Source organism: Macaca nemestrina, chromosome 5 (genome assembly GCF_043159975.1).
Source record: "Macaca nemestrina isolate mMacNem1 chromosome 5, mMacNem.hap1, whole genome shotgun sequence".
Lineage (NCBI taxonomy): Eukaryota > Metazoa > Chordata > Mammalia > Primates > Cercopithecidae > Macaca > Macaca nemestrina.
In genome coordinates, this window is record NC_092129.1 from 1,870,862 (window position 1) to 1,896,885 (window position 26,024).

The 26,024-nt window shown below is 42.2% G+C and overlaps 1 protein-coding gene across 19 annotated transcripts in view; it reads left to right on the forward strand.

Moving 5' to 3' along the window:
* The first annotated feature begins 5 nt into the window (after positions 1 to 5).
* Positions 6 to 26,024, forward strand: part of LOC105487638 (WD repeat domain 27) — a 304,221-nt gene continuing 278,202 nt past the window's right edge. For 4 of the 19 annotated variants that reach the window (XM_071096157.1, XM_071096153.1, XM_071096154.1 and 1 more), the window contains exons 1-3: positions 17 to 518; positions 10,231 to 10,426; positions 25,517 to 25,658. In XM_071096157.1, the coding sequence (XP_070952258.1) occupies positions 10,238 to 10,426; positions 25,517 to 25,658 (331 nt within the window). In that variant the 5' untranslated portion in view covers positions 17 to 518; positions 10,231 to 10,237. Of the gene's footprint in view, positions 519 to 10,230; positions 10,427 to 17,723; positions 17,865 to 20,825; positions 21,045 to 25,516; positions 25,659 to 26,024 lie in introns of those variants that run through there. The other 15 variants (XR_011623214.1, XM_071096155.1, XM_071096161.1 and 12 more) reach the window with 10 other exon arrangements.

Sequence of the window (26,024 nt, forward strand, 5' to 3'; positions counted from 1 at the left end):
ATAGTGAAAGGGGCGTGGGCGCTGGGGGCTGCAGGCTAGTAACCATAGCGGCGCGCGTGAGTCGGCGGGCTAGTAACCATAGCGGCGGGCGTGGGGCGGAGCGTCGCTCGCTAGTTCCCTGCGTGCCCTCTTGGGAGCTGGGTGCAGTGAGTCCTCTCCAGCGGGCTGCTCTCGGCGCGGAACCCGAGCTGCTGCTCTGGGACGTGTGCCTAGGGCGCGGGGCTGGAGCGCGGGGGCTGCGCGGGTGCTCGCGGCTCCGCTGAGGTCTCTATGAAAGGGGGCGATTTGAGGGTCCCGCCGTGACCGCTCCCAGCGGCGGAGACGCGCGCTCTGGACCAGAGCCGTTGCCCGCTGTCTCGTCACCCCAAGCCTCCTCCTGACGCCGTGCTGGTGCGAGGGTCTCCAGGGGAATTCGGGGCACAAATCGGGCCCGAGCGTCCAGGCTGTCGTGGCACGAAGGCGCAGGATCGGCGCTTTGAGAACTGAGCGCCTGTGGAGTTCGGAGGAAAAGGGCGCAGGTGGTTATTTTAATTAAAGCAGCTATGTATAAAGCGAACTCAGACCTCTTTAAAAGATTCAGTAGTTTAGGAACGAACCAGGGCTGTGGAAATGCCCGTCATCCCGCACCACCCATCGGTTCTGTGCTCCGAGGGTGGGAGCGTGGACTCTGAGGGCTCCCGAATTATGCCCCACTGGCCTTTCACCCTGCGTGGTAACTACCAGGCTAGGTTTTCCTAACTCGAGCCAAACAGCAAGTTTCTGGCTTGCTTAGTCACTAAAAGAAAAAAATTTCGATCTTTTCTAATCAGAAGGGAGTAATTTTCTCTTTCTAAAAATCCTGGGCAGAAGGAAATGCCCAGGATTTTATCAGTGGTACTCCTTGAGTAGTAGAGAGTTCATCTTTTTATGTATTTCTAAATTTTCTACAATTTACACACACTGTACCAGTAAAGGGGTATTAAGTCTACAGCTTCCAGTTTATCTGGAATTACTGCGTTGTGTTTACTGACTTAACTTTAAGACAATGGTTTCTTTAACAGTCACTTGCCACTGCTTTTTCCTGAAGTGCTTACCTAGTCTTAGGTGCACTAGAATCTCACTAAAATAATAAATTTAGTTTATTTTCCCTGACTTGTTCTGTGCACATGCGTACACGGATATCGCTGGGGATATCCTATAACATTGATTATCCCCTAGGGTTGGCACAGCAGGGAGAGGAGGTGGGGATAGTCCAATTCCGTGTGTTGGCTGCTAATGCTTATTCTTTGCAATAATTTACTGTAGGGCTGCAGGATGAGTAAGCCTGTGGTCAGTTTTCCACATTATTACAGGTTATTGCAGTTGAACTGTTTGTCACTGCCTAAGGTGAGTCTTGAGCTTTTACCCTCCTGAGTTTGTTTCTGTGTTCCATCAGTCACTCAGCAACATCCTACAGTGTCACTGAAGCATCCTGCTTCAAGGTACCCACATCAGTCAAGGTAGGCTGACAGAAGGGACCTCAGCTTCATGGAATAAATGTTTCTCTCTTGCTTACACAGCAGTCCAGCCTGGTGTCCTGGTCACCCTTTAGTGGGAGCAGCACAGGCCGCCAGGTGCCACCACCGTGGCCCCTCTTCTTAGCCTTTGGAGCCCTCCACCGCCAGCATGAAGGGCTGTGCACGGGCTATGACAGGACCTAGCCTGTGCATGCGTGGTGTGTTTTCCAGAACAGAAATTTTGGTGCACAGCTACTCTCGACTCCAGAGAGGCTGGAAATGTGGTCCTGCCATGTTCTTAGTGGCTCCAGGGAGGAAGCAGAAAGAGCTTGCAAAAACTGCCAGACCACAGAAATAGAAAAATGAATATTTTAACAGAAAAATAACTTTCTATGGAAATGATATTAGGGGCCATCTGACCTCTGTTCAGTGAGAGGATAGGTTGGGGTTCATTTAGCTGCCCTGGATTCATGTCCTGGACACAGATATGTATGTGTATGTGTGTGTGTGTGTCAGTGTGTCCCTGACTATGATTCTGCCTGCACCAGACACTCCTTCATCCCCGTCTGCACCACCCTGCCATGGAGCAGGAGAGGCAGGAGAGGTAGGCATTGAAGCCGAGTACACTGAGGCAGAGGTAGGCATTGAAGCCGAGAACACTGAGGAACGAGGAGAGGTAGGCATTGAAACCGAGAACACAGGAATGGGCAGAGGTAGACATTGAAGCTGAGAACACTGAGGCAGAAGTAGGCATTGAAACGGAGAACACTGAGGAGCGGAGGTGTTGGGCAGCTGGAGAGGTGGGACGTCAGCTCGTGCACACTGGGGCCAGACTGACCCAGAGGTTCTGAGCGCAGGCTAGTGCTTCCTCCTGAAGGTGGCTTATGTTTCCTGACGAGGCTTCTTCCCTCTTTGGCTTCACACCATTGTTTTCTGTGAACTCTTCACACTAGTGAGTCATGGTGTTATTTCTTTACTATGCACACATCAGGAAATGCAAGCACATTCATATTCTGTCTTTATTTTGGAAATAATTCCAGCGATGTCAGACGGGTGTCAGGAGATCGTTTTTTGTTGTTTCTGCTTTTGTTTGTTTGTTTGTTTTTGAGACAGGGTCTCACTCTGTTGCCCAGGCTGGAGTGCAGTGGCACAATCTTGGCTCACCACAACCTCTGCCTCCTGGGTTCAAATGATTCTCCCGCCTCAGCCTTCCAGGTAGCTGGGACTACAGACACGCGCCACCACGCCCGGCTAATTTTTGTATTTTTAGTAGAGACGGGGCTTCACTACTTTGGCCAGGCTGGTCTTGAACTCCTGACCTTGTGATCCACCCGCTTCAGCCTCCCAAAGTGCTGGGAATACAGGCATAAGCCACTGTGCCTGGTGTCTGCTTTTGTTTTTAAGACATGAAGGGGTCCTGTGCTTCAGGCATGGAAGAGGTCTTCAGGTCTTCAGATTGCCTTTCTCCTATGACCCTGGGCTCTCTGACCCCACACCTTTCACCAAACCCGTTTAGATCAGACAGCTTTTTATATGTGTGCATGTTTGGGTGCATGCGTGGGATTCTGTGTGTGCATATGTGTATACAGGTGTGAGATTTTGTGTGTGTGTATGCATGTGTGTATGTGATCTCTTGATCTCTTGCTTCACAGCTGCCCATACCTTAACTTCTTCCTTGTAAGCTTCATTGCACCATTCTTCCCAAGATCTCCTAGCACCATCTCAACCGTTGGGTCACCCTAGACTCTTGCTGTCGATTGCTTGTTCTAGTCTTACTTCAGGGTTCAGTCCCGATAGGACACACACAGATCAGTGTGTAGACGTATGCTGGGTATTGTCATTTCATTTGTACAGTTTTCATTTTGTAGGCAGTTTTATTCGTTTGTTAATACTGCAATGACAAACTAATGCAGCTTTGGTGGTTTAAAACAGCACAAATGGATTATCTTACAGTTCTGGAGGTCACAAATCCAAAATGGGTTTCAAACTGTGCTAAAATCAGGGTGGCATTGGGGCTGGCTCCTTCCAGAGTCTTCGGGTGAAAACTCTTCTCCGTGCCTTTTCCGGCTTCTAGAGGCCACCACAGGCCTCAGCTCCTGGCTCCTTTTTCTGTCTTAAGAACGGTAACCACAGCAGGTTGAGTCCTTCTCATGGTGCATCATCATCCCAGCTTTTCTCTCTCTAGCTTAGTTAAAGAAAGTATTTAAATTGAACATACCCAGATAATCCAGGATAATCTCTCTTCTGAAGCCCATCTGATTAGTAACCTTGAGTCCCTTGGCTGTGTAACCTAATGTTTGCAGAGGTTCTAGGGATGAGCCTGTGGACATCTTAGGGAGAGTGTTACTCTGCCCCCAGTGTGCCCTGGGGTATTTAGACTCCTCACCATTCAGCTAACAGGTACTATTTTATGTAATTGGTGCAAAAGGACAATGCTAGGCGCTCTGTAATCATTTAGAAATGAGAGAAACAAGATGACTTTTTGAGTGTTATCCTCTAAAATGGACACACTGGATTAGAGAAGAGATGTCTGTTTCTTCCACAGTTACTCGAAAGAAATTTTGGTGCAATGCCTAGAGGAAGTTACAACTGATGTTTCAGCATTTGACATAATGTATCCAAAGCAGTATCTATGCTTCTCCCCTGCGGGAACCTGTTCTCTCCCAGCTCAGAAAGTGACGTATCTTGTCGTTCAGGCCAGAAAGCTAGGAGCCTCTCCTGATTCCTCAAATTCCTCTTCAGCAACCAACCCGTACTGGCTTCCATCAGTCCTAGCTCAGAAATAACGTGTGGTGTCCATTTGCTTAAACCCTGCTCTTAGGCTCCAGCACCAATGATCTTTTGAAAAATAGAAGTTTTAAATTTGTAAATATTTCGTTAAAGTTTTTGTTCATCCTTCTTGATATTTTTATATATCTAAGCATTACTATTTTTGTTGTCTCAGCATCCACCTCCTCTTGGCAAAAAAATCCTCTAGTCCCTGGATTTCCTCTGGACTACCACCCTTCTCCCTCTGCTGACCAGGACTCAATAGAGAGGTCTGTGTCCCAGGCCTGACTTCTTGGCATCATTTTATCCTTCTGATTACATGATTAATTCAAACATGGAAAGTGTCTCAGACAGGCCCAAACTCATGAGAAATGTTCAAGGATCAATGGAAAGAGATGCTTTCTTCCCCAGCACTCTGCAATGTGAGAGGCCGCGCTCGGGCGCTGTTGGCCGTCTTTTTGCCACCGCATAGGAACAGACAATGAGCAGCAACTAGACAGGTGGAGCTGAGGGTTGGGGAGACAAGGGGGCTGTCCTGACGGTGTTGATGAAGCTGCTGTAACCTTTTAATTACACATTAAACTCTTTCTTTCCATCAGATTAGGTCGAGCTTGCTTTCTGAGACACGAAGTAGACATTTTTCAATGTCATTTTTAAAAACATGTGCATTGTATTCCACTCAACGTAAGAACCGTTGCTATATTTCATATTATAATCAATGTTACGATGGACAGCCTTGAAGAAATAAATTTTGGAAAAGGTAGAATGATTTACTTGTTATAAATTTATAAAAGTAGAATTTTTGATTGCCAGATAAGTTTATGTCAATTCTCTTACCAGCAGTGTATGTGGAAATGTTTCTGTGTGTGTGCGTTCATGATTTATTTATTTGTTTATTTTTTTGGGACGGAGTTTCGCTCTTGTCGCCCAGGCTGGAGTGCAATGGCGCAATTTCGACTCACTGCATCCTCAGCCTCCCAAGTTCAAGCGATGATTCTCCTGCCTCAGCCTCCCGAGTAGCTGGGATTACAGGTGCATGGCACTATGCCCGGCTAATTTTTGTATTTTTAGTAGAGAAGGGGTTTCACCATGTTGGTCAGGATGGTCTCAAAGTCCTGACCTTGTGATCCGCCCACCTCAGCCTCCCAAAGTGCTGGGATTACAGGTGTGAGCCACTGCGCCTGGCCTGACTGTTGCATTTAACAAGGCACAAATTCATGTTAATTTTATTCTGTGGTGTAGTTTAAGTCCATTCTTTCTTTGTTGACTTTCTGTCTTGATGACCTTTCTAGTGCTGTCAGTGGAATATTGAAATTCCCCAGTATTACTGTGTTGCTATGTCATTTCTTAGGTCTAGTCATAATTGTTTTATGAATTTGGGAGCTTCTGTGTTAAGTGTGTATGTATTTAGGATTGTGATATTTTTCTATTGACTAATCCTTTTATCATTATATAATGTCCCTCTTTGTCCTTTTTTTTTTTTTTTAACTGTTGTTACTTTCAAGTCTATTTATGTTGTTTTATGTAAGAATAGCTTCTCCTGCTTGCTTTTTGTTTCCATTTGTGTGGAATATCTTTTTCCTCTCCTTTACCTTAAGTTTATGTGAGTTCCTATGTGTTACATGAGTCTCTTGAAGACACCAGATACTTGATTGGTGTATTTTTATCCATTCTGCCATTTTGTATCTTTCGAGTGGAGCACTGAGACCATTTACATTCAACGTTAGTATTGAGATGTGGGGTAGTGCTCTATTTATTATGCTAGTTCTTGCCTAAATATCCTTTTTTCGTTGTGTTATTGTTTATAGGGCCTGTGAGATTTGTGTTTTAAGGAGGTTCTTTTGGTGTATTTCAAGGTTTTGTTTCAAGATTTAGAACTTCTTTTACCACTTCTTGTAGTCCTAGCTTGGTAGTGGCAGATTCTCTCAGCATTTGTTTGTCTAAAAAAGACTATCTTTCCTTTGTTTGTGAAGCATAGTTTTGCCGGATACAGAATTCTTAGCTGACAATCATTTTGTTTAAGGGGGCTAAAGATATGACCCCAATCCCTTCTGGCTTGTAAATTTTCTGCTGAGAAGTCAGCTGTTAATCTGATAGGTTTTCCTTTATAGGTTACCTGATGCTTTTCTCTCACAGCTCTAAAGATTCTTTCATTTTTCCCGACTTTAAATAACCAGATGACTGTACCTGGGTCATGATCCTTTGTGATGAATTTCTCAGGAGTTCTTTAAGAGAGTATCAGTTGCTATGTTAGAAGGGGTATATACAGTTTCCCTAAGTTGGTCCAGGGGAGGCATCCTGGTTTCTCAGGTGATGGGCAGGGCCATAGTGTTCCCAAGAGTTTATGTCTTTTGTGTTTGGCTACCAGGGTGGGTAGAGAAAAACCATCAGGTGGGGACAGGGTTAAGGGGATCTGGGCTCAGACTCTCCCTGGGCAGGGCTTGCTGCAGCTGCTGTGGGAGATGTGGGAGTGGTTCTTGAGCCAATGGAGATATGTTCCAGAAGGGATTATGGCTGTGTCTGCTGCATCACATAGGTTGCCAGGGAAGTGGGGGAAAGCTGGCAGTGGAAGACCTCACCCAGCTCCCACGCAGTTTGTGAGGCTGGTCTTGCTCCCACAGTGCCCAGCTAACAGCGCCAGGTTTAGATGCAGACAGCCTGTATGTGGGACTCAGTCCCAGCCCAGGCCATAAGCTTCCGCGCTGAGAAAGCAAGCATGGCTGGCTTTCAGGTCTTGCCCTCCCCATCTGCCCACAATGTTGGCAGCTCCTGTGCTCATATCTGTAGCAGTTCCCTTTTACCCACTCCTGATTCTGCTCAAGGAAGTTCGTGCCCAGTCTAAATTATCACAGAATTCAGTTGGAAGCTTCTTTCACCCTTTGACCTCTCCCTAATTCCGCTGGCTGTCTTTTCTGAGGGAGGACCTCTGTGAGAAACAGTCAGGGATGGCTTCCCTGGACTAGAGCTGGAGACTGGGAATGCCTACAAGGCTCTTCTCACTGCTGCTTCTACTTTATATTTCGCTTGGCTGCCTAAATATGCTTCAGCTCTAGGTAAGGTTACGTCCTTCTCCTGTGATACGGATTTTTAGATTCCCCAGTGGGGATGTGTGTTTGGAGGCAGTTTTTTTCCTCTCACATTTTGGGAACTCACAGTTTTTTGCCTGTCTCATGGAATTTGCAGTGGCCTGCTGCTTCTTTCAAAGGATCTGTGAATTCTTTCAGTTTTTTTGGTACATTCCTGCAGTGGTTCTTGGAACAGAACTTCACAGTATGAGTCTCCACATGCCTTCAGTCCATCCTGGTGGGAGACGCACATTATCCTTGCCTCCTGTCTGCCATCTTCTTGCCTAACTGCTTTAAAGGGTTATTGTAAGAATGATATAATCTATGTACTCATATATACAAACCTGCTTATTAATGTCTACAAAAGTGGTCTGTAAATTGCAAATTGGCATGCAAATACTATTATTTGTAAAATGTGCTGCTGAATTCTATGGGAATTACAGAAGAGAATTAAGATAATGATACTGCAACAAAAGTTTACGTTGAAGAAAAAGGTGAAACTCAGTCACAATTTGAAGAGTGTATTATTAACATTTTTGAAACAACTATAATGTTTTGTGTATTCTTTGTCTGTCTCCCAAGATGTTTTATGCTTTGGGAAGCAGTGGATCTGGTGACAGCAGCTTCATATTGTCCCCTCAGGACACATCTGCCCAGCACCTACTGCCATGCTCAAGTTACAGAGTCTACAGAGTAACCATGGTAGCTTTGGAAGGTGTAGCTATTTTCATATGATGCTCAAAGTATCTTTGCAAATATTAAAAAAAAGTGAGATAAAAATTGTGAATTGGAGACAAATGTGCCTTAAAATAACGTACACATGCTTTTATTTTGTTTTTCTCCAAATATTGAGACTTTTCAAGCCTTTAAAAATCACCTTTTATTTATTTTATTTTATTTTATTTTATTTTATTTATTATTTTTTTGAGACGGAGTCTCACTCTGTCGCCCAGGCTGGAGTGCAGTGGCGTGATCTCAGCTCATTGCAAGCTCTGCCTCCCGGGTTCACGCTATTGTCCTGCCTCAGCCTCCTGAGAAGCTGGGACCACAGGTGCCTGTCACCACACCCGGCTAATTTTTTGTATTTTTAGTAGAGACGGGGTTTCACCGTGTTAGCCGGGATAGTCTTGATCTCCTGACCTCGTGATCCGCCTGCCTTGGCCTCCCAAAGTGCTAGGATTACAGGCGTGAACCACTGCACCCGGCCAAAAATCCCCTTTTATTTATTATAACACAGAGCATTTGTTGTAAGGGCAATCATAGAGTATAAGGCCTCTAATTGTATTTTGAGAACATTTGTCAATTACATTATCACCTTCCTGGTACCTTGGCCTTATGAATATTAAAACAAGGGTTTCTAATCGAGACCTGTATTGAAAATGTTTGCTGGCTTCTTTTGAAGTGTTTTCCAAAGATGATCTGAAGTCCATTTTCCTTTGCCTCTTTTCTCTTGTGAAATTCTGCTCCCCACCTGCACACAGGAAATTGTTATTGCTGCCCCGCCCACAGCACAGAAGTGGTGCTGAGGGTTCACAGTCTGTACTGGAATGTCCGATTTCTCAAATCACGGGGCCAGGAGGCAGGCAGGGAAAGGTCCTGCTGATGAGTGGCACCCCACAGTTCTCTTTCTTTCTTTGCAATTCCTGTCTGACCAAGGGTCCTTCAGACAGAGGATTCCATCCTAGCAGTCTGGCCATGGATCCATGTCCCGCTGCCTCCTGAGGTCAAAATAGTTTAGATGGTGTGAAGTGCTGGGAAGGAGGTGGATGGGGTGGGGGGCAGGGATGGGAGCCAGCTCTCAGAGGCCTCTGCTGAGACCTGGGAAATGGGAAGAGCCCCCAAGTTGCAGAGAGGAGGAGGAATGGAGCATGAAGATAAAGTTTGCGTCCTGAGGCAATCAAAGCCCTGCTGTGTTGTAAGAGCTGGAAGAAAGGGTAAATAGAAAGAGGAGCAGTGGAGGGAGGAGGCAGTGAAGAGGAAGAGAGGCAGAGGTTGGGTTAGCAGAATCCCTCAGGGCCAGCATGAGGAGCACAGGGGTGGATTTTTCGAATCCACATGGCCAGCATGAGGACTGCACGGGTGGGGCTTTGAATACCCACAGCCTGCATGACCCCGCTGGATGTTTGGGTGCTTGCCCATCACTTTCTAAGCAGGTCTGTTGTCTCTGCCTTTAAGTGCATTGATTGCTGGCCTGCAGTGGGTTGTGGGATACAACAGAATCAAGGATGACCCCAGAGCCATTCCCGCATGTTTCCGAAGTGATTATGCTGTGAAGTTAAGTGTAAAGTTGGATGAAGATCTGAAATGTTTTATTGTCAGTGTTTCATTAGTTTATGCTCTATGAAACATAGCCAGTGAATCACTGATTATAGAACCTGTGGTAGCTTAACTGTAATTACATAGGGTGTTGTGAAATTGTTCAGTAAAGCCCAGGTTAGCTATGGGAGATGTGGGTTCCAATTGCAGTTCCCTAACAACTGATTTGCTGTGGTCAATTCAGAAAATAACTTTGTGTCTTAGTCATTTCAGTAATCAACGTTTAGAATGCTAAGTGCCAGCGCTGCCCCGATGCCATATGGATCATTGTTTAGTCTTTGCCTCTCAGTAACTGTTCTCGTTTTACAGTTGTGGAAGCTGATTGAGAAAGCCTAAGCAAGGTCTGTTAAGTGGGAATAGTGGAATTTGAGTCAAGGTTTGCTTAATTGGAAAGCCCATGAGAGGAATGGAGCAGTTGTGAATGTGGAACCTCCAGAGTTTTCAGCGATTTCTCTTGTTTTTTCTTGGGGTGAGGAGAGGTGAATAAATACGTATGATGTGGTATGTGTGTGTGGTCAAACTAGTAACTATCAATAGGTAATAGACTTTTTTCCTATATTAAGTATAATACCTATAGTCATCTTATATGTACTTTTTGTTTTCAGATTGAAGATGGAAAATCCCCAGGACATTTTCTCAAGTAATGGTGGCTGTCTAAGTGATATAGTTATAGAAAAATATCTGGTTGAATCCAAGGAGTCTGTGTCTCATGTTCAGCTTGCTTGTAGCATGCAGGACTGTGCTTTCCCTTTGGATGGGACTGAACTTTGTATATGGAACACGAAGAGTCCTTCTCATCAGGTATTGAACAAGTTCTAAGTCCAGTGTCATGAAGGCCTTGCCCTTGTCTCTCCATGTCTTTGATGCTCTTTGGACAGCATTACCCTCTGTGGATGCAGCTACCAACTATGGGAGAAAAATATCGATAAAAACATTATATTATTTTATTTTAAAATTTATTTTTATTTTACAATATTTTTATGTTTAGAACCCAAGTGATCTGGAATTTAAAAGTTTCTTCAGTTAGAAGCTGATCAAGAAAAGATTCATCTTAACATAATCAAGTCTCCTACATTTGAATATTTAGATTGACCTCACTCTTTCAGTGAAGTATAAACTACTTAGGAAAAAAAAAAGTTCCACGTAATAAGTGCATGTTGTGATGACTATAACTCAATGAATATGCCCAGGTAACCACCCCTAGGTCATACCTTGTCTCCATCAATGCCCACTTCTCTCCTGCCCAAAAGGCAACACTAATTTGACTTCTAATACCATAGGTTAGTTTTGCTTATGATGAACTTTACATAAATGTGATTATACGTTACGTACTTTTTTGTGCTGGTTTCTTTAATAGCATTATTTTATGAGATTCATTCATGTTGTTCGTTTTCATTGCTACAGAATATTAGGATTTATTAGGTACCACTATGCCCTTTTTGAAAGGCTAAACTAAAAATACATTTTTATTATAGAGTAATAAGTAGAATTACATTCTACTTATGTAAAGACTATACTTTATCCATTTTTGTTGTAGAATAGTAAGTAGAATTACATTCTACTTATGTAAATAGACCCCACTTTATCCATGCTTGTGTTGGTAGACATTTGTTGTATTTCAGTTTTTTTGGCTGCTGGATTCTTTCATATGTCTTTTGGTGCAGACACATATAATTACTGAATTATAAAGGATACATAAGCAGTTGACTCTTGAACAACGTGGGTTTGAACTGTGCTAGTTTACTTATACACGGATTTTCTTCATCCCAATGTGGGTCAAAACTATAGAATTTTCAGGATATGAGAACTGTATATTTGGAGGGGCACATTTCCATATATGTGGAGTCCACACAGCCAACTGTGGGATGTGGGTATACACAGATTTTGGTTTATGTGGGATTCCTGGAATGAATCCTTCATAATAGTGAGGGATGTCTGTATTCAGTAGATAATGCCAAGCAGATTTCCAAATTGGTTGTACCAATCTGTAGTTCTTCTAATGGTGTTTGACTTTCAGTTGAACCATATCTTCACCTAAACTTGTTTATTTTTATTTTAGCCTTTCAAAAAGGGCCTAGTGGTACCTAATTATGATTAGTAATTCCGTGATTATTAATGATGTTTAGCACATTTTTGCACATTTATTGGCCATTTAGATATTCTTTTTTGTGATATATGTTTTCAAATCTCCTGCCATTTTTTTCTATTGGATTATCTTTTTTCTATTGATTTGAAGGAGTTCTTTATATTATAAATATAAGCTTTCTGTTGTCCATTTAGATTAGTTTGCATTTTCTAGAGTTTTATGTAAATTGAATCATATGGCAATTTAATTTTGTGTTGACATGTAATACTTGTACATATTTTGGGGCTATATGTAATATTTTGATACAAGTATACAATGTGTTATGATCAAATCAGGGTAATTGGGATGGCCATCACCTCAAACATTTATCTTTTTATTGTGTTGGTAACATTATAGTTTTTTTCTTCTGGCTGTTTTGAATTATATAATAAGTTAATATGAACTCTGATTTTCCTCCTGTGCTATTGAGTACCAGAACTTATTATCTAACTGTATTTTTTTTATTCCTTCTCCCACTTCTTTTCATTCTCTCCACTTCCCTTCCCAGCCTCTTTTAACCACCGTTCTACACCCCTCTTCCACGAGATCCACTTTTTAAGTTTCCATATATGAGTGAGAACATGTGATATTTGTCTTTATGTGCCTGGCTTATTTAATTTAACATAATGACCTCCAGTTCCATCCATGTTGCTGCAAATGACAGGATTTCAGTCTTTTTTATGGCAGAATAGTATTCCATTGTGTGTATGTACCGTATTCATTTATCCATTTATCTGTGGCTGGACACTTAGGTTGATTCCATATCTTGGCTGTTGTGATAGTGCTGCAATAAATATGGGAGTGCATTATCATATAATGTAATTATTTGTCTCTTTGTACAACTTTTAACTTGATGTCTGCTTTATCTGATGTAAGTATAGCTACTCTTGCTTGCTTTTGGTTTCCATTTGCATGAAATATATTTTTCCATCCCTTCACTTTAATACTATGTATGTCTTTATTGGTGAGATGAGTTTCTTGTAGTCCACATATAGTTGGGTCATCTTTTTCTTTTTATTCAGCCAGTCTATATCTTTTTAGTAGGGAATGTTATTTATTTACATTCAGGGTTATTGATAGGTAAGGACTAATTCCTGTCATTTTATTGATTGTTTTCTAGTTGTATATCTTTTGTTCCTTACTTCTTACTGTTTATTTTTTCACTTGGGTGGTTTTCTGTAGATTTGATTCCTTTGTTTTTCTCCTTTGTGTGTTGGTTCTACCAGGGAGTTTTACAGTTTTCCAGGTTTTCATGATGGTGGATATCATCATACTATTTCCAGATATAAGACTCCCGTGAGCATTTCTTGTAAGACTAGTTTAGTGGTGATGAATTCTTTGAGTTTTGTCTCTGAAGATTTATATTTGTCCTTCATTTCTGAAAAATAGCTTTGCTGGGTATAATATTCTTGGCTGGAAGTTTATCTATTTTCAGTACTTTGAATGTAGCATCCAATTCTCTCCTGAAATGTAAGGTTTCTGCTGAAAAATACACTGTTAGTAAAATAGAGATTCCCTTATATGTGACTTGATGCTTTACTCTTGCTGCTTTGATTTTTTCTTTGTCTATGGATTTTGACAGTTTGACTATAATGTACCTCTGAGAGGACCTATTTGGATTGAAACTATTTGGTTATTCGACCTTCCTGGACCTGGATTTCCATCTCTTTCCCAAGACTTGAGGCATTCTCTGCTATGATTTATTAAATAGTTTTCCTCACCTTCTCCCTTATCTTCTTCTGCTAGAATGCCCGTATTATGAATATTTATTTGCTTAATGATATCTCATAACTCACATAGGCTTTATTCTTTTTTATTCTTTATTCTTTTTTTGTCTGCTGGTATTATTTCAAAAGTCCTGTCTTCAAGTTCAGAAATTCTTTCTTCAGCTTGATCAAGCCTAGTTGCTTAATCTAGTTGTTAAACCTCTCAATTATGTTTTTAAATTTTATTCATTGAATTCTTTAACTCTAGGATTTATCTTTGGTCCTTTGAGCTGCTCAGCTCACCTGGTGGTATGCCCCCAAAGGCAACCCGTGGGTCTTTTTCTTGAGTCTGAGACATGGGCACATAGCTGCTTGTTGGGCCTGGGAGCATGCTTACCATGGTCAGCCTGCGAGACTGTTTCTCAGGCGTTTTTGGAGACTTGGGGACATTGGGCAGCCTAGAAGTATTTCTTCTTGTGGCAGGGGTGCCATAGGGGTGTTTCCCAGGTCCTGAGCACAGGTGTTTAGCAACTCTGCTGGCCCGGGGTGAATCAGCTGTTAGGAGGCTCAGGAGCCTCTCCTGCTTTGGGGAGGGTGTGTAATGGTTTGGCTAAATCAAGGGCAGGTTTGTCCTGGGCAGGACTGCTGGGCTGTTTCTCTGGCTGGAAGTGCAGTGGCGAAGGTTGGTTTCTCTGTTGTGCAGGGCCAGACTCACAGCGGATCCTGGTCCCAGGCTTCATGCAACTGGGGTTGTGACATTCAGCCACCCATGTAGGCTTGGTGTAGTAAAGATGGAGCCCCAGGGCTGGAGAATGGCAGTGACTTCTGGCCCCCAGAGCAGGGCATGCTCCAGAGGCAGCTCTGATCTCAAGATGGTGCTGTGCTACAGCAGCTTTGGCTCACAGGGTGGGTGGGGAGTGAGGAGTGCACACTTCGTGCTCCTAATCTGGGGTAATGCAGCAGCCTGAATTTCCAGCAGCTCCCAAACTGGGCTCAGGGCTTGCAGGGACTGTGGGATTCTCCTGTTGTAAAGACTTCAGGTGTTTGTGGTGGTGATGTGGGTGATTGGGAATCTCTTGCTTACCTTTTCCTTGCAAGGGGAAGTCCCTTCTGACTCTGGGCAGATTTGACCCAGGCGGGGGAGGTGGGACCACAGAGGCCAGGCACCTCCATGCTGCTCTCCTGGACTTCCAGTCACCACAGGTGCATCTTCAGTTCCTCTGCTGTGTTGCAGTGCTCTTCCTTCCACACTCTAGTGAGATCTTAGCTGTTTATTTATTGCCTTTTTTTTTTTTTTCTTTTGGAGGGGGACAAGTGCCAGGTGTCTCTAGTCAGCTATCTTGCTAATATCTCTCAGTCTAGTTGTCAGTTTCTCCAGGTACAGTATGCTTGATTGGCATTTTTTCTTTCTTTCCCTGAATATATCACGACCTCACCTCACTTCTATCGTATAAGGTTTTTGCTGAATGGTCTGCTGCCAGGCATATTGGGTCTCCCTTATGTGTTATTTACTTATTTTATCTCAGTGCTTTCAAGATCCTCTCTTTGTCTTTGACCTTTGAAAGTTTGATTATAGTATGTCTTTGGGTATTCTTATTTGGGTTGAATCTTATTGGTAACTTTTGACCTTCCGGTATGTATTTATATCTCCAGGTTTGGAAAGTTTTCTATTATTTCTTTGAATAACCTTCTACCACTTTGTCTTCCTCAGTTCCTTCTTGAACTCTACTAACCTGAATATTTGCTCTTTTGTTGTCTCATAGCTCCCGTAAGCTTCTTCATTCCTTTTCATTTTCTTTTTTCTCCTCTGACTGTGTATTTTCAAGTACTGTGTCTTTGAGCTCACTGGTTATTTCTTCTGTTTGCTGAATTCTGTGGTTGATGCTATCTATTGCATTTTTCATTTCACTAATTGTATTTTTTAGCTCCAAAATTTTTGATGTTTTTTTAAATTAACAATCTCTGTTAAGTTTCTTTGGTGATTTCAGAGTTGATTCTCTGGTTTTCTAAATTTTCTTGAGATTCCTTAAAACAGCTATTTTGAATGATTTGTCTAGGGATCACCTATATTCATTATTTTAGGGTCAGTCTGTTGCACCTTATTTTGTCTGTTTGATGGGGTCGTATTTTCCTGAGCATTGCTGATGCTTGTGGACATGTGGTTACGTCTGTGCACTGAGGGATTAGGTATTTATTTAAGTCTTCGTAAGTCTGGCTTTGTTTGTGCCTGTCCTTCTTCAGCAGGCCTTCCAGGGATTCTACATAGGCTGACTGTTGAGTTCCCTGAGCCCATGACCGCTGTAGCCATCTCAGCATTAGAGGATGCTCTAAGCACAGGATTGCTGGGAGTCTTGCAAGAACTCTGAGATTGATACAGCTTTCTGGCCCAGATGGACCTGGGTAGGACTCAGCGTGGGTACTGGGGCTCTGTGGGAATGCTGACCAGGCATCTGAGTCCAGAATGCTGTCCTAGTGGCCCAGACAGGTGTGTCACCCAGCAGGTCTCTGCACAGGTGAGGAATGGGAGTTGAGATTGGGAGTCCATGGATAGTTTTCTAACAGCAGTGAGAGGGGCCAGAACTGAGACTGGGTCCCCTCAAGATCTGCTGTGGGATGGAGGTTGGAGAGCTGATTTTGTTGGCTCAGAGGATCATGTGTCTACCAGGGGGACCCTGCACCAATAAGATAGTTTCCCAACTACAGCAGGATGGGCTTGGAGCTGAGACTAGGCCCCTCTGGGATCTGCTGTGGGACAGAGGCTGGAGAGCCTGGTCACATTGATTCAGAGGGTTGCGTGTCTCTGAGGAAGTTCCTGCAGAGATGAGATAGTTCCCTAATTTCAACAGGAGGAGTTGGACCTGGAACTGGGCCCCCTTATGGTCTGCTATGGGTGGGAGACTGGAGAGGTCAGTCTAGTTGGCACAGAGGAGCATGCATCTCCCAGCAGGTCTCAGCACAGCTGGGATAGTTCCCTGATAGCAGCAGAAGAGCCCAGAGCTGAGACTGGGTACCCTCAGGATTGGTCATGGGAGGAAGTGTGGCAGGCCTGTCAGGGAGGCTGAGACTCCCAGGTTGCAAGATATGGGCGAGTCTCCCTGTGAGTCTTTGTGTAAGCAGCTCTTACCTGGGACCTCAGATGAGGGAATTAGAGCCAAGCCACAGGGCAGCTTTCAGGTTCATTGCCTAGACCAATGTCAACAGGCAGATGAGCCCTTCTGTCAGTTAGTAGAGTGTGTGATTCCTGCCAGACTCTTTGGCTGGTGGTTTTGTTTGCAGGCTCAAGGCCATATGAGGTGGTAGCCAAGCCCCTTGGAGGACTGAGCCATTTCTGGGCTTGAAGCTAAGAGCATGCTTAGTGAATCAGCCACCTAGGTGTGGGTCTGAACTCTCGAAATGACCTTCTAAGATCTTGACTCCACTGGGGTTTCACAACTTCAACGTGAATTCTGAGGCTCCTGTAGAGAGACTTTTGACCATGGATGGGTATAGAATTTTTCTTATTGTCGGAGGATATGAGTGGGTTAGCTTCTATTTCACCAGCTTGGTGATATCTGATATTTACTCATTTTGTCTGGCTTTCTTCACTCAGGATAATTGAGATCCATGTTGTTGCATTCAGTAGTTCATTCTTCTTTATTATTGAGTAATATTCATTGTATGGATATACTGTACTTTATGCATTCTCCTATTGGTCGGAATTTAGGTTATTTTTAGTTTTTGACTATTGCAAGTAACACTATTAGGAACATTTTGTTTGTGTCTTTTGTTTTATAAATGTCAGGTCAAAGTGGCTAATAGTCTTCAAGTCTTCTATATTCTGTTGATTTCATGTCCAGTTGTTCAGTCAGTTATTGAAAGAGACATATTAAAATCTGTGACTCTAATTGCAAACTTATCTGTCTTCCATTAGTTTTTACTTTGTGTATTTTGAAACTCTGTTATTAAGCACATTTGTGTTTTATATTTTTTATGTCTTCTTGAAATCACTTCATTTATTATAAAGTGACATTGTTTTTTGATCCCTGGTAATATTTCTTGCTCAGAAATCTTTGGCTACTTTCTATTTTCATTAATGTTAGTATTGTATATCTTTCATTTCCTCTCCACAACCTTTATGTTTTTGTTGTCATGCATTTTACTTTTACGTATGCTACAAACCTGACAATCCATTATTACTTTTGTTAAACATTCAGGGATCTTTTAAAGATATTTAAACAATAAGAAAAATACCTTCATTTTTCTTTTTTAATTTTTTTTTTTTTTTGAGATGGAGTCTCGCCTTGTCACCCAGGCTGGAGTGCAGTGGCACAATCTCGGCTCACTGCAACCTCCTCCTCCCAGATTCAAGTGATTCTCCTGCCTCAGCCTCCCGAGTAGCTGGGACTACAGGTGCGCACCACCATGCCTGGTAATTTTTTTTGTTTTGTTTTGTTTTGTAGTTTTAGTAGATACAGGGTTTCACCATGTTTGCCAGGATGGTCTTGATCTCGTGACCTTGTTATCCGCCTGCCTCAGCCTCCCAACGTACTTGGATTACAGGCGTGATCCACTGCGCTCGGCCTTTTCTTTTTTAATTTTAAGGCTCTTAAATTTAAGAAAGAAAAATATCTTACACATCTACCCACGTAATTATATTTTTGGTGCTCTTCATTCCTTTGTGTATATGCATGTTTCCGTCTGGTAGCATTTTCCTTCTGCCTGAAGTATTTTATTTAACATATGTTTCAGTGCAAGTATGGTGATAAATTATTTCAGCCTTTGTGTGTTTAAAAGTGTTTTTATTTTGCCTTGTTTTTGAAAGGCATTTATATTGAGTAGAGAATTCTAGTTTGACAGATTTTTCTTCAGGTTTTTAATATGTTGCTCTTCTATCATTTCAGTGAGGATTCTATTATTATCTTTATGTTTGTTCCCATGTATACAGTGGGTTATTTTTGTCTGGCTGCCTTTAAAACTTTCTATATTACCAATTTTGAACAATTTGTTCATCCTATGTTTTGGTGTATTTTTCTTCATATTTCTTATTTTTGTATGTATTAGGCCATTTTTGCATTGCTATAAAGAAATAACTGAGACTGGGTAATTTATAAAGAAAAGAGATTTAATTGGCTCATGGTTCTGCAGACTGTACAAGCGTGGCACCAACATCTGCTTTGCTTTTAATTAGGACCGCAGGAACCTAACAGTCATGGCAGTAGGCGAAGGGGGAGCAGGTACTTCACAGGGTGAAAACAGGAACAAGTGGTCAGGAGGAGGTGCCATACGCTTTTAAATGACCAGATTTCATGAGAACTCACTCACTGTGGTGAGGACAGCGTTAAGCCATGAGGGATGAGCCGGCATGACCCAAAAACCTCCCATCAGGCCCCACCTCCAACACCGGGGATTACATCTCCACATGGGATTTGTAGGGGACATGCAAACTATATAATTCCACCCCTGTTCCCCTAAATCTCATGTCCTTCTCACATTGCAAAATACAATCATGTCTTTCCAACAGTCCCCCAAAGTCTTGTCGATAAAAGAGTCAAACTCTGTAAAATATTTTAAGAGATTTATTTTGAGCCAAATATGAGTGACCATGGCCCCTGACACAGCCCTCAGGAGGTCCTGAGAACATGTGCCCAAGGTGGTCGGGGCACAGCTTCATTTTATATATTTCAGGGAGACATGAGACATCAATCAAATAGACTTAAGAAATACATTGGTTTCATTCAGAAAGGCAGGACAACTCAAAGCGGGGGCTTCCAGGCTATAGGTAAATTTAAACATTTTCTGGTTGAAAATTGGTTGAGTTTGTCTAAAGATCTGAGATCGATAGAAAGGAATGTTCAGGTTAAGGTAAAGGATTGTGGAGACCAAGTTTTACTGTGCAGAGTCAGCTCTCAGACAGCAGACTTCAGAGACAGCAGGTTGTAAATCATTTCTTCTTGGTCTTAAAAGGGTGCCTGGCTCTTAGTTGATTATCTCTTGGATCTGGAAAGGAAAGAAGGAAAACAAAGGGGGAAGGGGTTTCTCTATAGGATATGGATTTTTCTCACAAGAGACTTTGCGGGGCAATTTCAAGGTATGGCAAGGAAATATATTTTGAGGTAAAACATTTTGATTTTCTTCCTTGTTATGCCAGAGTCAGATTGGAAAGTAAGCCACAATATAAAGGGTCAAATAAAACTGATCTTATGAGAATTTATGGTTTGTAGGGCCTGACTCCCTAGACCCCTTAGAAAAGAATTTGGGCAAGATAAAAAAAAAAAATCAGAGCTTAGTCCTCAGCCTTAACTTGTTCCAGCATCAACTCAAAAGTCCCAGGTCCTAAGTCCAAAGTTTCATCTGAGACAAGGCAAGTTCCTTCCACCTATGAGCCTGTAAAATAAAAAACAAGTTATTTACTCCCAAGATACAAAGGGATTGTAGGCATTGGGTAAACATTCCCATTTCCAAAGGAAGAAATTGGCCAAAAGAGAGGGGCTGTGTAGGCCCCGTGCAAGTCTGAAACCAAGCAGGACAGTCATTAAATTATAAAGCTCCAAAATGATCTCCATTGACTCTGTGTCCCACATCCAGGGCACACTGGTGCAAGGGGTAGCTTCCAAGGCCTGGGGCAGCTCTGTCCCTGTGACTTTGCAAGGTTCAGCCCTTGTGGCTGCTTTCACTGGTTATTGAGTGCCTGCAGCTTTGCTAGGAGCAGGTGCAAGCTGCTGGAATATCTGCCATTATGGGATCTGGATGATGGTGCCCTTCTTCTCATAGCTCTAGTAGGCAGTGCCTCAGTGGGAACTCTGGCGGGTGCTCCAACTCCACATTTCCCCTTGGCACTGCCCTAGTAGAAGCTCGCTGTGAAGGCTCCACTCCTGCAGCAGGCTTCTGCCTTGGCACCCAGGCATTCTCACAAATCCTCTGAAACCTAGCTGGAGGCTGCTGAGCCTCCTTTACTCTTGTACACTGTGTACCCGCAGGCTTAATACCACATAGAAACCACCAAGGCCTGTGGCTTGCACCCTCTGAAACAGCAGCCCAAGCTGTATCTGGGGTCCTCTGAGCTGAGGCCAGAGCTGGAGAGGGGAGCAGTGTCCTGAGGCTGTGTGGGGCAGCAGGCCCTGACCTCCAAAACCATTCTTTCCTCCTAGGCTTCAGGGCCTATAATGGGAGGGACTGCCTTCGAGATATCTGGAATGTTTTGGAGACCTTTTTCCCGTTGCCTTGGCTATCAGCCTTTGGTTCTCTTTTTAGTTAGGCAAATATCTTAAGTAAATGGTTGTTCCACAGCCTGCTTGAATTCCTCTCACCAAAAACACTGTTTATTTTTGCCACATGGCTGGGCTGCAAATTTTCTGAACTTTTATGCTCTGCTTTCCTTTTAAATATGAATTCCAGCTTTATGACATTTCTTTGCTCCCATATATGGTTGTAGGTTGTTAGAAGCAGCCAGGAGACATCTTAAATGCTTTGCTGATTAGAAATGTCTTCCTTCAGGTACCCTAGGCCATCACTCTCAAGTTTAAGCTTCCACAGAGCCTTAGGGCATGAACAGAATGCAGCCACGCTCTTTGCTGTGGCATAACAAGAGTGAGCTTTGCTCCAGTTCCCAGTAAGTTCATTTCCATCTGAGACTTCCTCAGCCTAGACTTCACTGTCCTTATCACTATCACTGTTTTTGGTCACAGCCATTTAACCAGTCTCTAAGAAGTTCCAAACTTTCCCTCATCTTCTTGTCTTCTTCTGAGCCCTCCAAACTCTTCCAACTTCTGCTGGTTACTCAGGTCCAAAGCCACTTCCACATTTTTAGGTATCTTTATAGCAATGCCTCACTTCTTGGTACCAATTTTCTGTATTAGGCCGTTCATGAATTGCTATGTCAATGAAAGAGTCAAAGTCTGTAAAATATTTGAAGAGATTTATTCTGAGTCAAATACGAGTGATCAGTGGCCCGAGGCACAGTCTTGAGGTCCTGAGAACATGTGCCTAATGGTCAGGCTGCAGCTTGCATTTTTACAATTTAGGGAGACATAAGACATCAATCAATACATGTAATATATACATTGCTTAGGTCCCAAAAGGTGGGACAATTCAAAGTGGGGGCTTCCAGGGCATAGGTGGATTCAATAATTTTCTAAATTGCAATTGGTTGAAAGTGTTAAGTTATTGTCTGAAGACCTAGACTCAATAGAAGGAATGTCTGGGTTAAGATAAGGGATCGTGGAGACCAAGGTCCCCACTATACATAAGAAGCCTCCAGGTGGCAGGCTTCCGAGAGAATAGATTGTAAATATCTATTAGACTTTTAAAAAATGCCAGAGTCTTAGTGGCCTACAGAGGGAAGGGAATCTTCTGCAGAATGTAGATTTTCCCCGTAAGAGACAGCTTCGCAGGCCTATGTCAAGATATAGTAAAGAAACATAATTGGAGTTAACATATTTTAATTCCCTTCTTTATCTATCATGTGATGTTATACCAGAGTTAGGTTGGAAAGTAAGCCACGTTATATAGGGTTAAACAAAACCTCTCAGAGGAGACTTTATGGTTTTTAGGATGTGAATCCTTAAGCCCCTTGGATAGGAATTTGGGCAGGAGAAGAAAAAAGTCAGAGTTTAGTTATAACAAAATACCTGAGACTGGGTAATTTATAAAGAAAAGAGATTTAATTGACTCATGGCTCTGCGGGCTGTACAAGTGAGGACTAAACTCTGATTTTTCATCTTGCCCAAATTCCTACCTAAGGGGCCTAGGGAGTCATGCCCTACAAGCCACAAATTATCATTAGATGGGTTTTATTTGACCCTATATATCATGACTGACTTTTCTGTCTGACTCTGGCATAACATTATGAGATAAGGAAAAAATATTCAACCCCAAAATGTATTTCCTTGCCATACCTTGAAATTGCCCTGCAAAGTCTCTTGTGGGAAAAATCCATATTCTCTAGAGAATCCCCTTTCCCCTTTGTTTTCCTTCATTCCTTCCCAGATCCAGGAGATAATCAAGTAAGAGCCGGGTACCCTTTTAAGTCCGATAAGAAAAATTTTACAGCCTGCTCTCTCTGAAGTCTGCAGTGAGCTTCCTCTGCACAATAAAACATGGTCTCCACAATCCTTTATCTTAACCTGAACATTCCTTTCTATTGATCTCAGATCTTTAGATAAACTCAACCAATCGTCAACTAGAAAATGTTTAAATTTACCTATAGCCTGGAAGCCCCAGCTTTTGAGTTGTCCCGCCTTTCTGAATGAAACCAATGTATTTCTTAAGTGTATTTAATGAAACCAATGTATTTCTTAAGTGTATTTGATTGCTGTCTCATGCCTCCCTAAAATACATAAAACCAAGCTGTACCCCAACCACGCTGGGCACATATTCTCAGGACCTCCTGAGGGTTGTGTCATGTGCCATAGTCACTCATATTTGGCTCAAAATAAATCTCTTAAATATTTTACAGAGTTTGATTCTTTTGTTGACACAAGCATGGCACCAACAAATGCTTGGCTTCTGGTGAGGGCCTCGGGAACCTTACAATCATGGCGGAAGGCCAAGGAAACAGGCATGGCATATGGCAAAAACAGGAGCAAGGGGTGGGGGGAGGTACCACACACTTTGAAATGACCAGATCTTGTGAGAACTCACCACGATGAGGATGGCACCATGCCATGAGGGATCTGCCCCCATGACCCATACACCTCCCTGTAGGCCCTACCTCCAACACTGGGTATTACATCTCAACATGGGATTTGGAGGGGACATCCAAACTTTATCATTGAGGTTCTATAGGTGTATAGTTTTCATCAAATTTGGAAAATTTTCAGCCATTATTTCTTCAAATATTCCCCTCATCCCAAACGTTGTGGACTCTGTTTACTTGTATGTCAGATCATGTGAAGTTTCCCACAGCTCACTGATTCTCTTTCATGTTTATTAATGTATTTTTTCTCTCTTTCATTTGTATATATTTTCTATTGCTTTATCTTTAAATTTACCAGTCTTTTCCTCAGCAACGTCTAATATGTGGTTAATCCTACTAAATGTTTTTTGAAATGGTATCTAATTCTAGTTTTCATCTCCAGAAATTAGGTTTGGGACTTTTAAATATCTTCTATGCCTCAACTTTTGAATGTATGGAAAAACTTTTAATAATGGTTTGAATGTTCTTGTCTAGTAATTCTAACATTTGGATCAGTTTTAGTTTGGTTTCAAGTCTATCTGGATGACTTGTAGGCATTGCATTTCTCTATTCCTTATTTTTCTTTGTTTTTGACTAAATGGTCTTGTCTCCTTGAATCCCTGGTTATTTTTTAGGTTGCTGGACTTTATATATGAAAAAAAAGTATAGCTGATTTGATACTCTGGATTATCTTACATTTTTCCAGATCAAATTTATGTTAGCTTCTGGTCACTGGTCATGTTTAGGGCACTGGCAGTCCTGGATTACCCTGAACTAGTCAGGTATTAAGACAATTCATAGCTGGGTGTCAGTTCTTATGAAGGTTGTTTTATTGACAGTTATCTTTACTCCTTGGATTTTGTCTTTTTTGGGGTTCCCATTCTAAGCCGAGGGGGTTTAGCAGCATGCCCATCCCTCTCACCTTAGTAGATTGTATTCTAGGCAGACATTTACTAAAATCCATTCATATTTCTTTACAGGAAGAAATATAGAGTTCTCAACATTAAGGCAGTCAGCTGTCTCTCAAAATTACTTTGTAAGGTGACAGAAATCTTTGCCCATCTCCCAATATGATAGTTCTGTTTGTGTCCCTGAAGATGACTCATTTGATTATACCGTTTTTGTGCCCTTAGCCCCTTGAATCTCAGCTCCTCAACTGCCTTGGGGGAATTGTCAGAAGACTCTCTTTATAGTAGATATCTTTATGGGACAAGTGACCCCAGATGCTGGGGTCACTTCCCTCATTTTTTTTCTTCCCTGTAATCTTGTTATCATAATTCTTCATGACTTGGTTGCTTTCTGATGCCTTCAAAATGTGTGTCTCTGTGTGTGTATATGTGTGTGTGTGTGTGTATATATATATATTTAATTTTGTCCAGTTTTTCTTGTAATTCTCATCAGTAGGGTTGGTACTGATGAGGTGATGTATCCTGCCTTTACTAGAAGTGGAATTCTCCAGTGATATCTCTCATATCAAGCTGCCCGTTGTCTATTTAACATCACCTTATAAGCATCTCAACTTACTATGGACCAAATGGACCATGATTTACCCTAGTCCCATCCCATTTTCCCTTTGTATTTTGTTCTTGAGGCATCATTCACCCAGGATTTTAACCGCAAACCCTATCCCTTTGCTTTTGTTTTTCCCTCCATCCCTCCATATCCATTGGTCACGGAATCTTCAGTCATCATCTTCTCTCCATCTCCATTGTCACTATCTTAGTCCAGGTCTCTACTGGATTTCCCTTGAGTGTTTTCATGCATTCCCATCTGTCTCTCCGGCCCAGTGCACCCCCAACACTCGTCTGCTCCATACTTTTAGGAATGTTTTGTTCCTGGAAAACAAATCTAGTCACTTTATTATTCTGATTGTGCATTTTTTTGCTGGATTTTAATTTCCTAGAGTGCTATCAACACTCCTTGTGTAGCTGCCAAGGTCCCCACACCTGGGCCTCACCTTTCTCCAGCCTCTTCTCACTCCTTTCCTTGTCTCAGCAGTTTCTTACCCCATGCCTTGTTTTCCCTGGGACCTCATTGCTCCCCTCCTTTTGTCAACCCCTCATTCCTCTCCTTATTCTTCAGTTTTCAGCTCAGCTGTTACCTCTTCTGGCATGTAGTGGAGACATATTCTATATTTGGTTAACTAACAAGTTATAAAGAAATGGAAGAACGAGGTAACCGGTATCTTTTTATTAGTGTGCGTCACAGTGAATAGCAGTGAAATGGTTGAAAGAATAATTTAGTAGTACATAGCAGAGATTTTAACAAATGAATTAACAATGAATATGTAAAATGAATGTATTTGAAAAACTCAATCTTTTAATTTCTTAGGTTTGAGGTTATGTTGTTATACTCTTATTTTTAAATATTGTCTGTAATCTGTGTTTTATTTTTGTTAATTTTCTCAGCTTCTAATCTTACAAGGACACCATCAGCCAATTACTGCTATAGCTTTTGGAAATAAAGTGAACCCACTTCTAATCTGCTCAGCATCGCTGGATTACGTTATAATGTGGAACCTGGATGAATGTAGAGAGAAAGTACTTCAAGGTAAATGAAAATCTAAAACTTGTTTTTAAAAACCTACAAAAGGAATAACTCATCCTTCAGTATACTTGGTACCACCCAAGGGTGTTTCTCTTGGGTAGCACCAATCCCTCGGGGATTTGGGATAATTTTGTATTCCCTTTACCTTGAAACCAGGCATGCAAGCAGGGTGCTTTATATGGGAAGGGCACCAGGCCATTCAGACTCACTGACCTTTGCTGCGTGTTATGCTGATCTTACAGGCTCATTGGTTTTGATCTTATGTCCCTTTTTATTTTAAGAACTGTCAATTTTGTATCAACCTGAAAACATGTAGGAAAGTTGAAATATTCTTTTCTTGCACAGCAAGGTTTCTTGAGCACCTGTAAT